The 18,759-nt window shown below is 32.0% G+C and overlaps 1 protein-coding gene across 1 annotated transcript in view; it reads right to left on the reverse strand.

The window, feature by feature from the left end:
- Positions 1-1,828: 1,828 nt before the first annotated feature.
- LOC134725458 (transmembrane protein 94-like) overlaps positions 1,829-18,759 on the reverse strand; it is a 51,225-nt gene continuing 34,294 nt past the window's right edge. The window contains exons 20-29 of the mRNA XM_063589281.1: positions 18,174-18,647; positions 16,630-16,729; positions 11,423-11,531; positions 10,843-11,017; positions 8,683-8,928; positions 8,025-8,152; positions 7,071-7,165; positions 6,166-6,259; positions 5,143-5,307; positions 1,829-3,860 (exon numbers count right to left, since the gene is read on the reverse strand). Coding sequence (XP_063445351.1) covers positions 3,788-3,860; positions 5,143-5,307; positions 6,166-6,259; positions 7,071-7,165; positions 8,025-8,152; positions 8,683-8,928; positions 10,843-11,017; positions 11,423-11,531; positions 16,630-16,729; positions 18,174-18,647 — 1,659 coding nt within the window. The 3' untranslated portion in view covers positions 1,829-3,787. The remainder of the gene's footprint in view (positions 3,861-5,142; positions 5,308-6,165; positions 6,260-7,070; positions 7,166-8,024; positions 8,153-8,682; positions 8,929-10,842; positions 11,018-11,422; positions 11,532-16,629; positions 16,730-18,173; positions 18,648-18,759) is intronic.

An 18,759-nucleotide genomic window follows, 5' to 3' on the forward strand; every position in this document is an offset into this window, starting at 1 on the left:
AATGTTGATAACTTTAAAGTTGGTGTAGTTCATAATATCTGGGAGAGTTGTGGTTCAGAACTTTTATCCGTTAAAAGAGCATGTGTCAAAGCCAAAATAATAAGTGGGACTTACACTCTTCAAGCTGATCGAGCAAAATTTAATGGAAATAGATCAAGTTCTTTATGCCCTCTGTGTTTTAAACAATCTGAAGACTTAATGCACTTTCTTATAAAATGTAACTCTTTGGAAGGAGTGAGAAGGAAATTCATTATGCTACTAAGAAATCTACTAAATGATAAGATAAATGCTCTTCTTGTGGATGACTTATTTAACGTTGAAGATAATCTATTACAATTAATAGTGGACTGTACAAAATTCCAGTTTTTAAAACAATTATGGACAACAATTGAGCGTCTGTCAAGCAGCTTATGTTTTGGTCTACATCAGAAGAGAACTAGTTTGTTACTATAAAGACTGTTCATATAGTCTTCCAAGTTAAAGAGACATATATAGTGAAATTTATTTTTTGAGTGTGGTATAGATGAATATGATAAGTCAAGATTTAAACTGACTGTTAAAGTTAAGTGGTCTTTTTAACGCTTATATGATCAGTAATAACTTTACATATTATTTTTAGATTTTAAATGTTTATTTGGTGCTAAGTCTTAAGTACAAATAACAATGTAATGGTTCATAACCTTAAGTCTATGAATAATCTTATTATGTAATAAGGCTCTCTGATTAGGGGTATATACTAAGAGTAAGTGTAAGGGTTAGGACTTACAGTTTGCATTTGATGAGTATGTTTAAGTATAAGGATTGTGAATTAGACATTTGCTGAGCTGAGCAAGTTTCACAGTCTATGTGATTGGTGGATAGATGTGATGTATATATATTCTATCGATGAGGAGAGAGACTCGAGTGAGATAAAGGACAAAATAACAATGGATGAATCTATCAAGTTTTAGATTTTAAAATATGACTGTATATACAGTTTGAATACTTTTAAATAAGTGTGGTGGCGGTGTATATAAGTGTATAAAGAAGATGTTTTAATCCAATAGTGAATATAAGGGATTCTACACTTCAAGAGGATATTCCGACTGAAGTGGTTCATCTGATAAAGGTGGAATGTACAGAATAGGTAACAGGTAACAGGTAGCCCTCGGACTTGGTTTACTTTGAACAGTTGAAAGTTGTTGACCTACAAATTAAAGTATTGCATGCCATGTTGATGTTTGAATCATCTACAGCAAACATTAAATTTAAAAAATACCATTTTTTAAATTAGTGCACAATCTCTGAGAATGATTTAAGTAACCAGTGAAGGATATCCCTGCTTCTGCGTAGTGTAGCATTCCAACAATGACGTCACTTTAAAATATAATATAGGTTGGATATATTTAGAATATCTCGTCATACTGATTTTACGATTGTAAAAGAAACGTGAATAGTGTAAAGGAGAGCTCAATATATGATAATTTCCAGAGAAACAGAAGGGAAATGTGTAAAAAAGTGTTTAAAGTCAATCTATTCATTTGTGTCTCCTCATCTCATCAATCTCAGTGAGATTTGCTGGGGGGTTTTCCACACTATAAAAAACAAAATGAATGATGTGAGGGAATGTCACTCTGGTCAACCCCATAGGGGATTGACGGCTTCAAGCCGTCTTTCCCCAAAAACCCAGTTATAAATGAAACAACAACATTTTTTTACAATGCTATTTTTTGCCACCAACTCAATTGACTTAAAAACTGTTGGATTTAAGTGCAACTGACTAAGTAGGCAAATCATGTAAGAATTGATTGTGAATGATGAAGATAAAAATTTAATAGCTATATATGAAGTTTCATTTGTATACAAAATAATCACAAATAAACAAAGAAGACATTGAATGCTCAGTTTTACTTGTAATATTTCTGAGTATTTTGCTTATACAATGTAATATAAATTTGTCACATGATTTAAGCTCCAGTAACTGAACAACATATTTCTTTCACCTGATGGTTTTATCAAACAGAAAACAATAAAACAAAAAATGTATTGATACAACAGCTCAAACATATTTCTGTAAGTAGTAAAACTAATTTTTACTTTGCTTATTAATAAAGTCATCTGAATTTATGAAAAATAGATTTGTTCTGAAAAATTATCAATAAAAAATAACTTTGTTGAACTGTTTAAGTAGGACTAAAAGATGTCTCAACTTCATCTAGAGCTAGAGCATGCAAAGAAGTCATTCAGTTATAAATAGACACAAAAGGCTAATTTAATACTGGAAAGGTATTGTAATGGCAAATAAGAATACAAATGTACATGTTGAAAGTAAAATCATTGGGATTTTAACTGTTATTACCTTAATATAAATTTGAATGAAAGGGAAATGTAGAGCATACATTAACCAGACAGCAAAACAAACTAGAGGCTCTCAAGAGCCTGTGTCGCTCACCTGTTACTGTATTTACTGATGTCAATCATCTTGGTTGGTAGGTGGGGTCATAAGACACTTTTTTTTAAATAGATACCCTAGTAATAATTGTGGCCAAGTTTGGTTAAATTTGGCCCATAGTTTTAGAAAAGAAGATTTTTGTACAAGTTACAAAAATGACGAAAAGTTGTTCAATATTGACTATAAAGGGCAATAACTCCTTAAGGGGTCCTCTTACAATTTTGATCATGTTGACTTATTTGTAGATCTTACTTTGCTGAACATTATTGCAGTTTACAGTTTATCTCTATCTATAATAGTATACAAGATGATAACCAAAAACTGCAAAATTTCCTTAAATTTATCAATTTTAGGGCAGCAACCCAAAAACGAGCTGTCCGATTCTTCTGAAAATTTGTGAGGGGATAGCTCTTATTCTGATTGACATTTAAATCTTGAGAGATTTGCCCTAAATGTCTTAGTTTCAAAGATATAAATCAAAAACTGCATTTTACCACTGGGTTCTAATTTTAGCCATGTTGGCCATTTTGTTTGGTAGGCAATGTCATCAACACATTTTTTAAACAATATACCACAATGATAATTGTGGCTAAGTTTGGTTAAATTTGGCCATGTGGTTTCAGAGAAGAAGATTTTTGTACAAGTTACAAAAAATGACGAAAAGTTGTTAAAAATTGACTATAAAGAGCAATAACTCCTTAAGGGAATGACTGACAATTTTGGTCTTGCTGGCTTATTTGTAGGTCTTACTTTGCTGACCATTAATGCTGTTTACAGTTTATCTCTATCTATAATAGTATTCAAGATAATAACCAAAAACTGCAAAATTTCCTTAAAATAACCAATTCAGGGGCAGCAACCCAACAACAGGTTGTCCGATTCGTCTGAAAATTTAAGGGCAGATAGATCTTGACCAGATCAACAATTTAACCCCTGTCAGATTTGCTCCAAATGCTTTGGTTTTTGAGTTATAAGCCAAAAACTGCATTTTACCCCTATGTTCTATTTTTAGCCGTGGCGGCCATCTTGGTTGGTTGGCGGGGTTACGCCACACATTTTTTTAACTAGATACCCCAATGATGATTGTGACCAAGTTTGGTTAAATTTTGCCCAGTAGTTTAAGAGGAGAAGATTTTTGTAAAAGTTTACGGACGACAGACACCAAGTGATGAGAAAAGCTCACTTGACCTTTCAGGTTAGGTGAGCTAAAAAATCAAAACATTTAGGGGACAACCCATAGTCATTAACAATAGGCAGGTTTCAATACATAGTCCATAGTCTTTAAAAAATTATGATTAAAACCTGTTTAAAATGCTCTTAATTTGTAAATAATAAATAATTAAAAATCATGTTCAATTAGAATGGTGAATTCATTCCAAGTTTTGTTCCAAAGTTCAGTCTTGTCCTTTTCTGATATCTAGTGTAAATACTGAAATATAAACAAAAGATTTTGAAAACATTTTTCTCTAAAAGCATCACTTATATCTAAAAAAATTATCTTAAGACATTTTTGTAAATAAACAACTCATTTTCTCAAAAAATCTTGTAGACAAAAATACTATTAGGAACTTCTAGCCTTTGTTTTAGTTTTGTGTATTTTTAAATTTTTTGTTCATTTGTATGTTTTGGGATAAGTGAGGCATCCATTTTGCTGAACTAGTATACATTATTCTTCAATGGCCAGCTAAAGCCCACCTCCAGGTGCAGGTTTTTTTTTGCTGCTTTTAAGACTATTGGTGACTTTCCATCAATAAGGCCGTTAGTTTTCTAGTTTGAATTGTTTTACATTGTCTTATTGGGGCCTTTTATAGCTGACTATGCTGTATGGGCTTAGCTCATTGTTGAAGGCCGTACGGTGACCTATAGTTGTTAATGTCTGTGTCATTTGGTCTTTTGTGGATAGTTGTCTCATTGGCAATCATACCACATTTCTTTTTTATATTTACACTGTTTTTTTGTCATGTTGATATCTTCTTGCTTTGATTTTCTTTTCCTGTATTAAAGTCATGAACATTTCTGTATAACTATTACATAATCACCAGTTATTTTACTGTCATTAGAACATTTTTTTGTGAAATCACATGTGACATTTATTTCATACAAATCTTTTATAATATTCATTAAGGTATATTACTAATTAAGGGCACTCAACCCTCAAAAATTTTATCTTGATTAGGAGATCAAGAAACTACTCCTAAAATATTGTCTTGAGTTGTAAGGGAGTTTACAAATTTGAATTCTAATCTTATATTTTATCTGTCTTAATCATAAAGAGATATCTTGCTTATTGTGTATACTGCTACTAAAGGAAGCTGGCTTGTCATGTTTTGATTTTTTTGTCAGATTTTTGGAATCCTCTGGTTTTATCGATTTGAATTTGACCGGTGATCCCTATTTTTCTTTATGTATATGTATAACGATAAGCCCTCTGTAAAATTCTTATAAAATTTTAAGTATTTTTTAACAGTTTTTGAGAACTTCAACTTTTCAATGTAAAAGCTAGGAAAAGTCAAGAGAGAATATTTTCCCGCCAAAATTTCAATGGTTAATATCTTGAAAACAAGCACTGTGTTTTTTTTGCCCTTTGGATTCCTTTATTAGTCCTCTATCAATATAAACTAGTGCATTGAAAAGTTAATTATTTTTAAACTGAGAAGCAAACTCCCTTAAATTTCAAAATAAGATTGTGTATATATCTCACATTTACTTACTTGATTTCATATTTCTTTACAAGTTCATTTACACCAATTATAACAAGAGGGAAACTAAATCCTACAGCATATACTGCTGGATGTATGTTAGAAAATGACATTGGACTTTGATCCTTACTTCGTAGAAAAATATCACAGACACTAACAATCACTTGACCAACTAAACTAAAAATACAGAAATAGATTTTATAAACATGATAAATGTACTGTGAATTCATTAATATTCATTGGATACTAATTTTCGTGGATTTTTTTAGGACAAGGAAACCACAAATTACAAATTCTCTAAAGGAATTTATGCAGACTTTGCCAAAACCACAAAATTAAATATCCACCAAAATTTTACCTCAATCCACGAACAAAATGAATCCTCCGTACATTCAAAGCATACTCAATAACATGTTCAATTCAACAGTTATCAAAATATAAATACTTGTATAACAACAATAAGATGAATGCAAATAAGACAACTGTCCAGAGTCTAAATGACAATGAAACTGTTTGGAGCACCATCTAAATATGAACTGAGTTATTTAAAAAGACATAAGATTCAATAATAAGTAAGCACCTACATCAAGGGAGCTTTTTAAAGCAGGAGTTAAATCTGCACATAATATAATATTGGTTGGAACACACTCAATTTTATGCAAATCACTTGTGCTGGTGTTTAACGTGAACATTACTATTTTGATTTTTAAGAAGAGCTGATTTGAAAAGCATAAAGTGATGATACCAAAATCACTGAAAATGAGGTAAAGTCACCTGAACCGTTGTATCAAATTAATGCAAATACAATTATTGAGAGTTGGCTCCATATACAAATCGAACTGATCAGTTGTGACAAATAATTGACTTTTTAATGCGTTTGTTTTTTACACTGTTAAAAAAGACTGTTGTTATCTTATAATAGAGAGTTTCATGGATATTTAGGACAAGTGCTTTACTTGTGTTAACACAAACAAATATTCACACAAACAGACAGAATTGTGTAAAACAAGTCATAAGCATTGTAATATTACTTACACTAAAGGAATGACACAGGTCCATAACTTGTTTGTTGTTGGAGATTTCTGCCATAAGTGGTCAAACCAATGAACAAATCCTACTGATGTACATACTGTAAAGCATAAAGAATAACATACCTAACAGAAGAAGATGACATAACTGGTACAGTGATATAGATAAGTGCAAAACAATAATTTTATGAGAGTATCTACAGCCTACAGGACAATAAAGTAAAATCAATTAATTTCTTTACCTATTGTGGCAGAATATTCTTGGCAAAAAGTACCAATCAAAATCAAGGATTCATACATAAGGTGTAATTATGTTTATTATTACACCTTATGTAAGAATCCTGGATTTTAATTGGTTGATAGCAAGCGTATTTTTTCCCAAATTACTGTTATCAAATGAATATCATTCTTTTTTTTAATGCCACCGTGGTTTTTGCCAAAAGGATATGCCTTTTTTACCCATTCTGCCGTGGTATTCGCCAGCTAAAAAATACTCTATCAGACTGGACGCTTGTAACATCACAATCATATATCGATGCGTTTTTGAACATTTACATTCGGTGTAATCAAACAGATAAATCATGTTCTTGAGGGGTATTTTCGAGAGAAAAAAACCCATAACATAATATATCTGTTTATAGCAAGTTTCATCTTGTCTAAATGCTCACATCTTCAAGATCTTGTCTCAGTTTTCATATTTATAACCAAAACATCAAATTATTTCTGAATAACCAGTATTTTCATTCCCATCAGCAGGTTAACCTTTGACTATTCAAGTTACAAGTATTTCTCAATCTAAAAAAAATAAGCTTGATTGTCTAGATTACTATTAATAGTCATAAGAATTTTTTCAAATGCCTATTCATTGACCTCTAACTGTTCAGACTTCAAAATACATTTATTTACACTTACTGAGATACAACACAAAGAAAAACAGGAACACATTTTGAGCAATAGGTAAACTTTCAGAGAAGTCATCATACCAGTACTGTGTGGAATTATTATGACTGAAAAAAATAACAATAATACTTAGAATTACTGACACCTATTCTATAAAATTCTAAAACCATTTATTTAAGTAATAGAATAGAATTAACTTAATAAACAAGATAGAGAGAACAAGAATGGGTCCCCAGTACACGGATGTCCCAAATGTACTGTCATTTTCTATGTTCAAAAGGATAAAATCTCTAATTTGGCATTAAAGTTAGAAATATCATATCATAAGGAACATGTTTACTAAGTTTCAGTTGATTGGACTTCAACTTCATCAAAAACTACCTCAACCAAAAACTTTAACGCAAAGTGGGATGAATGGAAGGAAAAACAGAGGCACAGACCAGAAAACATAATGCCCATAAATTGGGCATGTAAACTTATATTATGCAACATGCTGCAAAACTTCTGTAGATGTCAAAACTCATGTCTCATTGATGATTACCCTACATCATTTAGTCATATCAATAATTCAATCAAACTGCTTGTGAGAACTTTAATGTAGATAAAACTTGCTTTCATTTTGGAAAATTACATATTGTAAGAAGTAAGCATATTTTCTACTGGAATTATAAACAGAGGAAGATAACTCAAATTTTAAATATTACTTTAACAATCATATTGTTAATATCATAACACAGATGCCTTGCACAATTATGTAATTATAATGTTCTTGTAATTAGTTGAAAATTTGTATTGGTGGTTAACTTGAACCCATTTAAATCAGGAAAATAGGTATCCAATGAATAATTATGAATGCACAGTATTTCTTGGGTCTTGTGGATAATCTCATTAATCCCTTTAATTTAATACTTGTGAAACTCTCTGTTAATTTTCCTACAAATGATAACAAGATGATACTAAACTTACCTAAATGAGTATAATGAACATGAAGAAATGTCACACAATGAGTTCAAGGTCAAACCAAAACATAGTATCGAAATACAGGTAAATGGTACAAAACGTAACAAAAAACAACACAGGAATTGTAGCACCATCTAAAAATATAAAAGAAATAAATATCATTCTAAGTAGCACTCATAATGAATATGGTGTTTATTTTGCTAAAACTTTTTCCTATTAATTCCAGCAACCATATTTTTTATTCATTATTATGAATATTTTAAACTTTTCAGCAATTTGCCAAAAGTGCAATCACTTATGTAATAATGTGAATCAACATAATATCCCTTTTTATGTGGTCCAACTAACAACTCAAATGTCAATTTTTCAAAATGTTACCTGCAATCTGCATGAAATTGTCCTTTTCTGTGAAGGCCTATCTCAAAATTTTAAATTCTTTGCTTAGTTATTATCATATTTAAATTAGGAGTTTGCACTGTTTTTAATTTCAATTGCTGGTATATTTTTTCTTGTATTTCTATGATTGATCTGGGGAGAAAACAGACTATCAGATCAGCATGATCAGATGCATACAATATCTTTTGGTAATTAACTGTGATATGATGATTTCTATTAACAACACTGAATCGCCTAAAATAAAAACTCAAATTCTAGAAACAATCACCTGTGTACTAATATATTCAGGATTTTTACTGGTAGCATTATTCATCACCCGAGGGTCTACTGGATTCCCCATCAAAGTGAGGCTAAGTGCAGGTACTACTATGAATAACAACCATAACAGATGTTGACTGGATAAAACTGGTGGTAACAGGACAATACTGGCCAAAACCTGTGACAGGCTGATTGAAAGGTGGTAGCATAACATCAAATAAAAACAATTTCTTTGTGACATCAAAAATGTTCTGGCCTGAAAAACAAATATATATATATATATCTTTTACTGTAAGAAGGTAAAATGAAAACTTACAAAACAATATCCACACCATAATTTTCAAGCTTTGAACCAAAAATTCTGCCAGTATTACATGAATAGGTTTATGACCAGAGTTGAAAGCAATGTAGTTCTAAATGAACATTTATTCTACAGCTATTGGCAAAGTCTGATATATAGTAAACATTATCACTGTTAGTGCAAACAAATTTATGACCAATAGAGTGAGCTAAAAATATCTATACTATTAAACGAGAAGACCTCATTTTGGGTGTCGCTTCTCTTCTTTCCACAATAAATTAATCATCATGCCTCTGTGTCCTATGGGTACAGTGCATAAACGCATTTGTCATCCATTCATATGATTATTCAGATTGAGTTATTTTGGGTGAAAAACACAAAAAAAGACGTCCGGATATGTTTCCGTCATTGGGCGAAATTTTAAGCCAGATTAGACTTCCGGTTTGCGTTTTTCTGTATACTTTGAACATACATTCATACTACGAATACAGTGTATTTTCTGTCTTATATTCGTCATTGGACGAAATTTAAGTCAGATTAGACCTCCGGTTTGCTTTTTTCTTTTTACTTTGAAACAAATACTACGAATAAAGGGTATTTTCTTTCTGATATCATTTTCAAGTTTACTATCCACGGCAGTCTCAGGGTTTATTTAATAGAGAGGGTCTGAATAATATATCAATGACCGCTGTGGATCAATTATTAAACTGAGAATTGACTGTAAAACGAAAATACACTTTCGGGATGTCTTATAGAGAGGGTCTGAATAATATATCAATGACCGCTGTGGATTAATTATTAAACTGAGAATTGACTGTGAAAAGAAAATACACTTTTGGGACGTCTGGAACGGGTGTTTTTAAGATCGAAATTGCAGGATTTATCATTTCGGGATCCAGGATTTCTTTTTTCGAATTTCGGGATGTCGAGATATTTAATTTGTATAATAAATTCAGAACCTCCGGATTTCATGTTTTTAAGCCCGGGATATTGGGATCAAGGCCCCTTCGCAGTGGCGGATCCAGAAATTTTCATACGCAGGGGCCCGTTGACTGCAAAAGAGGAGCCCGAACCGGTCATGCTTCAGTGATTCCCTATATAAGCAACCAATTATTTTCCAGAAAAGGGGGGCCTTAATCCACCTCTGCCCCGACCCTCCCTTTAATGAATGTTCATGATATACAGATAAGCGCTAAAATTATTCATGTAGAACAAACAAAAAAAATGATTTTTTTGTGGAAAAAGGAGGAGCCGGGCTAGGAAAACAATTATCCTGTCTCAAATTACCTATGACTTTTGATACCTTTTCTGATATTCTCAAGTCACTAAATGTTTTACAAAAAAAGAAGATGTGGTATGAATGCCAATGAGACAGCTATCCACAAGAGACCAAAATGACACCGAAATTAACATTTAAAGATCACCTTACGGCCTTCAACAATAAGCAAAAGCCGATACTGCATAGTCTGATATAAAAGGCTCCGAAATAACAATGTAAAACAATTCAAAGGAGAAAATAAACAGCCTTTTTTATGTACAAAAAATGCACGAAAAACAAATATCACTGAACCACTGAATTACAGGCTCCTGACTGGAATGTTCATAATACATGTACACTAAATGTATGTTCATAATGAAATTAATAGAAAACATTTTGGAAATAAAGGAGGAGGGTTAAAAAAACATTTTCCTGTCCCCAAGTACCTATGACTTTTGATACTTTTCCTGAAATTCTCAAGTCATTAAATCTTTTATAAAATTCTTCCTACAACACTTTACATCCTTTCAAATACACTCTGAATGCCCGCGATTTCGCGGGTGTGTTCTAGTATGATTTATTAGAGGCAAGTACCATAAAAGTGAACTGACCTCAGCAACAATCTGGACAAGGCCTATATAATCATCTCGTCTAAACATGAGTGGACATGGTATACTGATCATCACATTAGCTAACTGTGTAGGAGATAGTCTGTCGTCACACCATCTCTCCACATTTAAGGCCTGTTTGGCACAAATTTGTGGATAATGAGGTTCCAATGAAAAACTGAAATAAAATAGTTTCATTATTAAAATAGCAAACAACTAAATAAAAATCATAGACAAAAAACTCTGTATTATATTTCAGAATCATTTTGCAATGTAATACTATCATTAATTCTATATAAAATATACATTTATCCCAATGCACAATTTTAAGTGATATGAAATCATGAAAATACTGATAGGTGAAAAGAAGCTATGAAAATAACTGAGGGAATAAAGTACTTTAAAATTACTGTATACAAACTTTAGAAAATCTAACCTTTTAGAACTGATTTCAATCAGATTTATTCTTGCCATTTTCAAACTTAACTCTGATATTCTTAGAAGATCCAAGGCTAGCAAATTATTAGCAACCATTTCTTTTCATATATTTTTTCTAAAAAAAGTTGTATCACAGTATGCATACCTGCAATCAGCCTGCATAAACATGTTAGTATTATTTATATTTAATGAGCTGCCAACACAGAGGACCACTTCATCATTCTCCTGCATGATCCTCATCATTTCTTCTGTGGCTGTAAATAAAAAGTAAACTTACGAAAATGCTGAATTCCAAGAAAAATCTAAACAGGAGATTCTTTAAGCAAATGGCAAAATCAAAAGCTTAAACACATCAAATGATTGGATGATTACTGTCCTATTCCTGACTTGGAAGAGGGATTTTCTTATGTATAAAATGGTGGAAAGCTGTTCAAACCTCTCACATGTATGACAGTCTCATAAAATTCCATTATTTTTGACATAAAATGCACCAATAAGTTTGTACCTACTTATTATTATGTAGAGAGTCTTATAACAACAACACTTTAGGGACTGCTGCAGAAATTTATTGATCGACATGTTTCGGTGCCTAGGGCACCGTCATCAGGATAAAAACAATACATAAAATCATGTTGAAGTACAAAATCGGGTTGTTAAAATTTAAACGTCACAATGTTACAATGGTAAGTAACGTTATTAATAGCAACGTACTGAAAGTGAAAGTGAAAGTGAAAGTTCATTGTAAGTGTGTAAATAAACTATAAAAAGAAATTAAAAGAAAATAAAAATGTTTTTGTTGTTTGTTAAAATTATTCTGCCAACATGTGTTTGTCCTCTTGCTTCGTGGAAAGAATAATACAATAAGTTGTCAGGCTGTGTATAGACTGTATAGGTTGTGTTGTCTGAATGTTCTGTTAACTTTCTTCCCCAAAATAGACGACATTTTATCAGCAATTCCGTACCATTTCGACTGGCTTCCCTTGGCCAGAGGTACTGCTTCCAATCGCGTCAGGAATGCTGTAAAATGTTTCGGTCGCCGAGAGTAAAGGACAAAGTATGAATATCACTTGTCTATGTTGAATTTTAACTATGTTTTCATTCATCAAACTATCGGGAATGGCCAGTAATCTGAAACCAGATGCTCCGCAGGGCGTAGCTTTATACGACCGCAGAGGTTGAACCCTGAACGGTTGGGGCAAGTATGGACACAACATTCAAGCTGGATTCCGCTCTAAATTTGGATTGTGATTAAATAGTTGACACAGCATAGGTTTCTGACACAGAATGAATGTATTCAAATGAACTTAAAATTTTTGTTTTTTCTTAGAGCAATTCACTATGCTATTAATCCTCTCAAAAAAATGTTTGAAGAAATTTTCTTTTTATTTATGAAATTTCAAATGAGAAAAATTGAACCCAATTTTTTAATCACATCCCCCTTTCCCTTATTCCAAAACTAATTTCAATTAAAATATTCTAATGGAGTTTGCAACAATTACTACTCATTTAAATACATCATAAAATATTAAGATGTAAAAAAACTGCTTGTTATCACTGAATGGTAAAGATTATTTAAATTTATTAGTTGGTAGTAAAAAGTGAATATACATTGTATATTGTATATAACAAAGATTTAAGTTAATTCTGGACAAAGAAAGATAACTCCAATTAAAAAAAATTCTTGCAGATATTTCTTGCTTACTATACTGGACAAAGAAAGATAACTCTTAATTAAAAAAAAATATTGCTATTTCACAACATTGTGAAATTAGATATTTCTTGCCATTGCACAATACTGTGCAATTGAAAAGACTTGCTATTGCACAATACTTAATATAATAATTTTAGATCCTGATTTGGACCAACTTGAAAACTGGGCCCATAATCAAAAATCTAAGTACATGTTTAGATTCAGCATATCAAAGAGGCCCAAGTATTTAATTTTTGTTAAAATCAAACTTAGTTTAATTTTGGACCCTTTGCACTTTAATTTAGACCAATTTTAAAACTGGACCAAAAATTAAGAATCTACATACACAGTTAGATTTGGCATATCAAAGAACCCCAATTATTCAATTTTTGATGAAATCAAACAATGTTTAATTTTGGACCTCGATTTGGGCCAACTTGAAAACTGGGCTAATAATCAAAAATCTAAGTACATTTTTAGATTCAGCATATCAAAGAACCCCAAGGTTTCAATTTTTGTTAAAATCAAACTAAGTTTAATTTTGGACCCTTTGGACCTTAATGTAGACCAATTTGAAAACGGGACCAAAAATTAAGAATCTACATACACAGTTAGATTCGGCATATTAAAGAACCCCAATTATTCAATTTTGATGAAATCGAACAAAGTTTAATTTTGGACCCTTTGGGCCCCTTTTTCCTTAACTGTTGGGACCAAAACTCCAAAAATCAATACCAACCTTCCTTTTATAGTCATAAACCTTGTGTTTAAATTTCATAGATTTCTATTTACTTATACTAACGTTATGGTGCAAAAACCAAGAAAAATGCTTATTTGGGTCCCTTTTTGGCCCCTTTTTCCTAAACTGTTGGGACGTAAACTCCCAAAATCAATACCAACCTTCCTTTTGTGGTCATAAACATTGTGTTTAAATTTCATTGATTTCTATTTACTTAAACTAAAGTTATTGTGCGAAAACCAAGAATAATGCTTATTTGGGCCCTTTTTTGGCCCCTAATTCCTAAACTGTTGAAACCAAAACTCCCAAAATCAATCCCAACCTTTCTTTTGTGGTCATAAACCTTGTGTCAAAATTTCATAGATTTCTTTTAACTTAAACTAAAGTTATAGTGCGAAAACAAAAAAAATGCTTATTTGGGCCCTTTTTGGCCCCTAATTCCTAAAATGTTGGGACCAAAACTCCCAAAATCAATACCAGCCTTCCTTTTATGGTCATAAACCTTGTGTTAAAATTTCATAGATTTCTATTCACTTTTACTAAAGTTAGAGTGCGAAAACTAAAAGTATTTGGACGACGACGACGACGACGACGCCAACGTGATAGCAATATACGACGAAAATTTTTTCAAAATTTGCGGTCGTATAAAAAATGGTTGTATCTCGAGGGTTGTATGTTTGATTAACATATTTTCGGGAGCATCAGATTGAATTTGAAGAATACGAAATCGGGTGCATTTAATTTCAAATGAATTCTATTAGAGAGAAACAATTTCCTATCACTGTTCTTTTCCTCCTTAAGGCTCGTTTTGGGTTAAGATGGTCCGTTATTATCTATTTCTTTTCTAGTGGTTGATGACAGCATTCTCGGAAAGTTCCTGTGGGTGCCTCAATAAAATATAACTTTGTTTACTCTGTGCGAATGGCTAGTATGATTAGCACTGGTTGCAAAGGTGGTTCCTTTAGAGGAATGCAGGGGTTCACGATAAAACAATTAATTTAATTTAGTTACAAAGTTATATTTTATTGAGGCACCCACAGGAACTTTCCGAGAATGCTGTCATCAACCACTAGAAAAGAAATAGATAATAACGGACCATCTTAACCCAAAACGAGCCTTAAGGAGGAAAAGAACAGTGATAGGAAATTGTTTCTCTCTAATAGAATTAATTTGAAATTAAATGCACCCGATTTCGTATTCTTAAAATTCAATCTGATGCTCCCGAAAATATGTTAATCAAACATACAACCCTCGAGATAAAACCATTTTTTTCAGATTACTGGCCATTCCCGATAGTTTGATGAACGAAAACATAGTTAAAATTCAACATAGACAAGTGATATTCATACTTTGTCCTTTACTCTCGGCGACCGAAACATTTTACAGCATTCCTGACGCGATTGGAAGCAGTACCTCTGGCCAAGGGAAGCCAGTCGAAATGGTATGGAATTGCTGATAAAATGTCGTCTATTTTGGGGAAGAAAGTTAACAGAACATTCAGACAACACAACCTATACAGTCTATACACAGCCTGACAACTTATTGTATTATTCTTTCCACGAAGCAAGAGGACAAACACATGTTGGCAGAATAATTTTAACAAACAACAAAAACATTTTTATTTTCTTTTAATTTCTTTTTATAGTTTATTTACACACTTACAATGAACTTTCACTTTCACTTTCACTTTCAGTACGTTGCTATTAATAACGTTACTTACCATTGTAACATTGTGACGTTTAAATTTTAACAACCCGATTTTGTACTTCAACATGATTTTATGTATTGTTTTTATCCTGATGACGGTGCCCTAGGCACCGAAACATGTCGATCAATAAATTTCTGCAGCAGTCCCTAAAGTGTTGTTGTTATAAGACTCTCTACATTTTGTGTTTTTTATCATAACGACCCTGCATACCCTAGGGTATCCACTTTAAGGACTCTACTGTACTACAGACACACCAGGCGTTGGTTCACTTTCGTTTGTAATTGATTTACTTATTATTATGTATATTATCTAGGTCATTTTATGCTATTAACTTGTAAAAGGGAGTTTGTCTTTTTAAGTATTGCTGTTCAACTCTTTGATACTGTAAATTCAGAAATTATTGCGAGGTTTTTATTATTGCGAATAATGCGACAGAGTTGTAAATGCAATAATTAAAACTTGCATACATTTTTTTTGTAATATTTTAACTGAATAAAGCATGACTTTTCCCAAGATCGTAAAAATTAAAATTGCATTTAAGTTGAAATTGACAAAATGCAATAATAAATGCACGCAATAATTTCTGAATTTACAGTATATGAAAATGTACAACTATCACGTTACAGTTAATAATCACCGAGTTATTTTAACTTATTTAGAACTCAATCATAATATTTGAATTCGGTTACATATGAAACAAAATACTTCCTACAAAATGTTTGTCTGAAGAGGACATGAACATGTTCATGAAAATAAATCCTCATTTACTACTGACAGGCACTACAAGTTTGAGTATTTAATGTGCCAGCTCACAAATTAACTGTCCACAGGTTCACATGTCACCTTTCTATAATACATAATTCTGATTCTGATCTTACCAGTGTATGTCCAAACATTAAACAGTCAAGACTATTCCAGAAAAGCAGCAACTACTAATTTTATACTTTGAGAAAGTCAGATAAAGAGATGTTGTGTTTGAGAAAAATAAGATGCCTGGAAGAGTTTTCTATTCAAAGATGGTTGTTAGTGAAACCATTATTTGTTGCCATGAATGTAACCTTTAGCTAAAAGAAGAAAAAAAATACCAGTTTGAGTCTGAGAGAAATACTGATGTTTTGATAAATGAAAAAGTCTAACCAGTTTACCATAAAAATATCTAAAATCAATCAATTTGGGAACAGTCCTATCTTAGAACAAGTTACCCATGTATCTTACTTTCTGGTGTACAATCGGTAAACAAGTTAACCAATAAAGGAACATTATCTATGCTCTGTAAATGTGGTCGGATATTTTCTATCCCTCTTGGAAGCTTAGCCTGTAAAAAATAAAATTTCAATTTTATAAATGGCATTTCGACATGATAAGTTGAATGTATAAAACTGATTTACTAACATATAATACTTATTCTCTAATTCTATGGAAAATTATCCCTTTTCGAACCCATTGTATAAAAAAATTTAATCAACGTGTGGTTGCTGGTGATCTCAAAAGATCATTGGATGATTTTAAGGGTCATGACCTTTTTGGCTGACTGGATGAATCAAAATATGATAACAGGTGTTAATGAAATTGACAACTTCGTGCAATGTGAAAGGCACTCGAAGGGGGATTTTCGGTTAACAAAAAAAGAAAATGTCTTTTAATCATTAGAGAAACAGATTCTTACATAGTTACTCGTGGATTATCGGATTTATCCAATCTCGATAGTTAAATTATAAATTTTAAAGTCCTCGCCGAGGCGGCTCGGACTTTAAAATTGATAATTTAACTATCTCGATTGGATAAATCCGATAATCCACTGGTATCAATGTAAGAATCTATATTTAGTGCACTCCAGGTATCCAGTAGAAGTGTTATTATGAATGTGTTGAATGAATGACATGATACTAGGCAGGTAGAAACGAGTGGAAGTCTATGATATCAACATAAAACTATATATTACTGTAAATTCAGAAATTATTTGCGATGTTTTGATAAAAATTATGACAGGGTTATATTATCATTTTAGTCTAAAATGACAATAATACATGCATGCAATTATTTCTGAATTTACAGTAATTGAATTCTAATATTAAACTGTAGATATTACAAAAGCATTACTTTGCATCACATATTCTTTTGAAGTTGTATTGTCAAGTTATTTTTTTGTATCAATGTTGACCGGTGATATTCAATTATAAACATTAATACGGTGCATGGTTTATATTCATTTTGTTGTTGTGGACGGATTGTTTAGTTATCTCATGTTACACTAATTATTCTTCTTTATTTCAGACACTGTTTTAAAAATTATTTATTCAGCCAATCCATTGAAACACCCAAAATAAATCCTATGTCTTATTGTCTTTTTCAATTTATCCTAAGGTTGTCCCATATCAAAGTTAAAACTGGATAAACAGACTTGAAGGATACTGCCTAAAAAATCTGTGATGAGCCAACACGGTTGATGTTCATCAATCATCATTGGAAACATTGATTCGATAAAGGAAATATTGGGCTCAATCATACCAAGTACTAATTCCTTAATGTCTCCACTATCCCTAAATATCCCCAATCATTCCAAGTATCCATCCCTCAATATTTAAACTATTCCCACCAGTCCTCAATATACCTTCACCATTACATAACCTTCCCTTAATCTCCCCAATCATACCAAGTATCCATCCCTCAATATTTCCACTATCCCCACCAGCCCTCAATATCCCTACCATATTACCATTATGTAACCTTCCCTAAATATCCCCACCTTACCAACCTACCCGATTATCTAAAGGTCCTGTGATACTGTCCTCAGTATTTTCTGTCAAATAACTTGATGCATGACGACTTTCTCCATCACTGTCTTTATTAGATAAACAATAATCACTATCTTCTTGACATTCAATGCCATATAAAAGTTTTTGTTTGCCGTCAATGGACACTTCATCTAGTATTCCATTTTCAGAAATAGTAACTGCTTCATTCATTTCAAACCTAACTTGTGAAGAACTAAGATTGACTATACTAGGTGCACTCTGACTTCTCAACTGTAGTTTGCTATATTTAGCTTTAAGACTAGTAAATGATTTGTCCTTGGCAACATCAGAGGAATGACGACTAGAATGTCTGGAAAAACCCTTAGCTATTTCTGTTTGTGAGGTGGCTGTTTCTAGGGGAGATTTGGTTTCCTGTTCTGATAATAGGGATATATGACAGTTCCATCCTGCCTCTAATCCCATTTTCTCAGAAAATACCTGAAACATAGAGAATTGTAATAATCTGAACTTTTCATTCCTTGGACTTCTTACTGGAAATTCAGAAAATAATGCATGCATTTATTATTGCAAATCTTTGACCTCTGACAAG

This window comes from Mytilus trossulus, chromosome 7, assembly GCF_036588685.1.
Source record: "Mytilus trossulus isolate FHL-02 chromosome 7, PNRI_Mtr1.1.1.hap1, whole genome shotgun sequence".
Lineage (NCBI taxonomy): Eukaryota > Metazoa > Mollusca > Bivalvia > Mytilida > Mytilidae > Mytilus > Mytilus trossulus.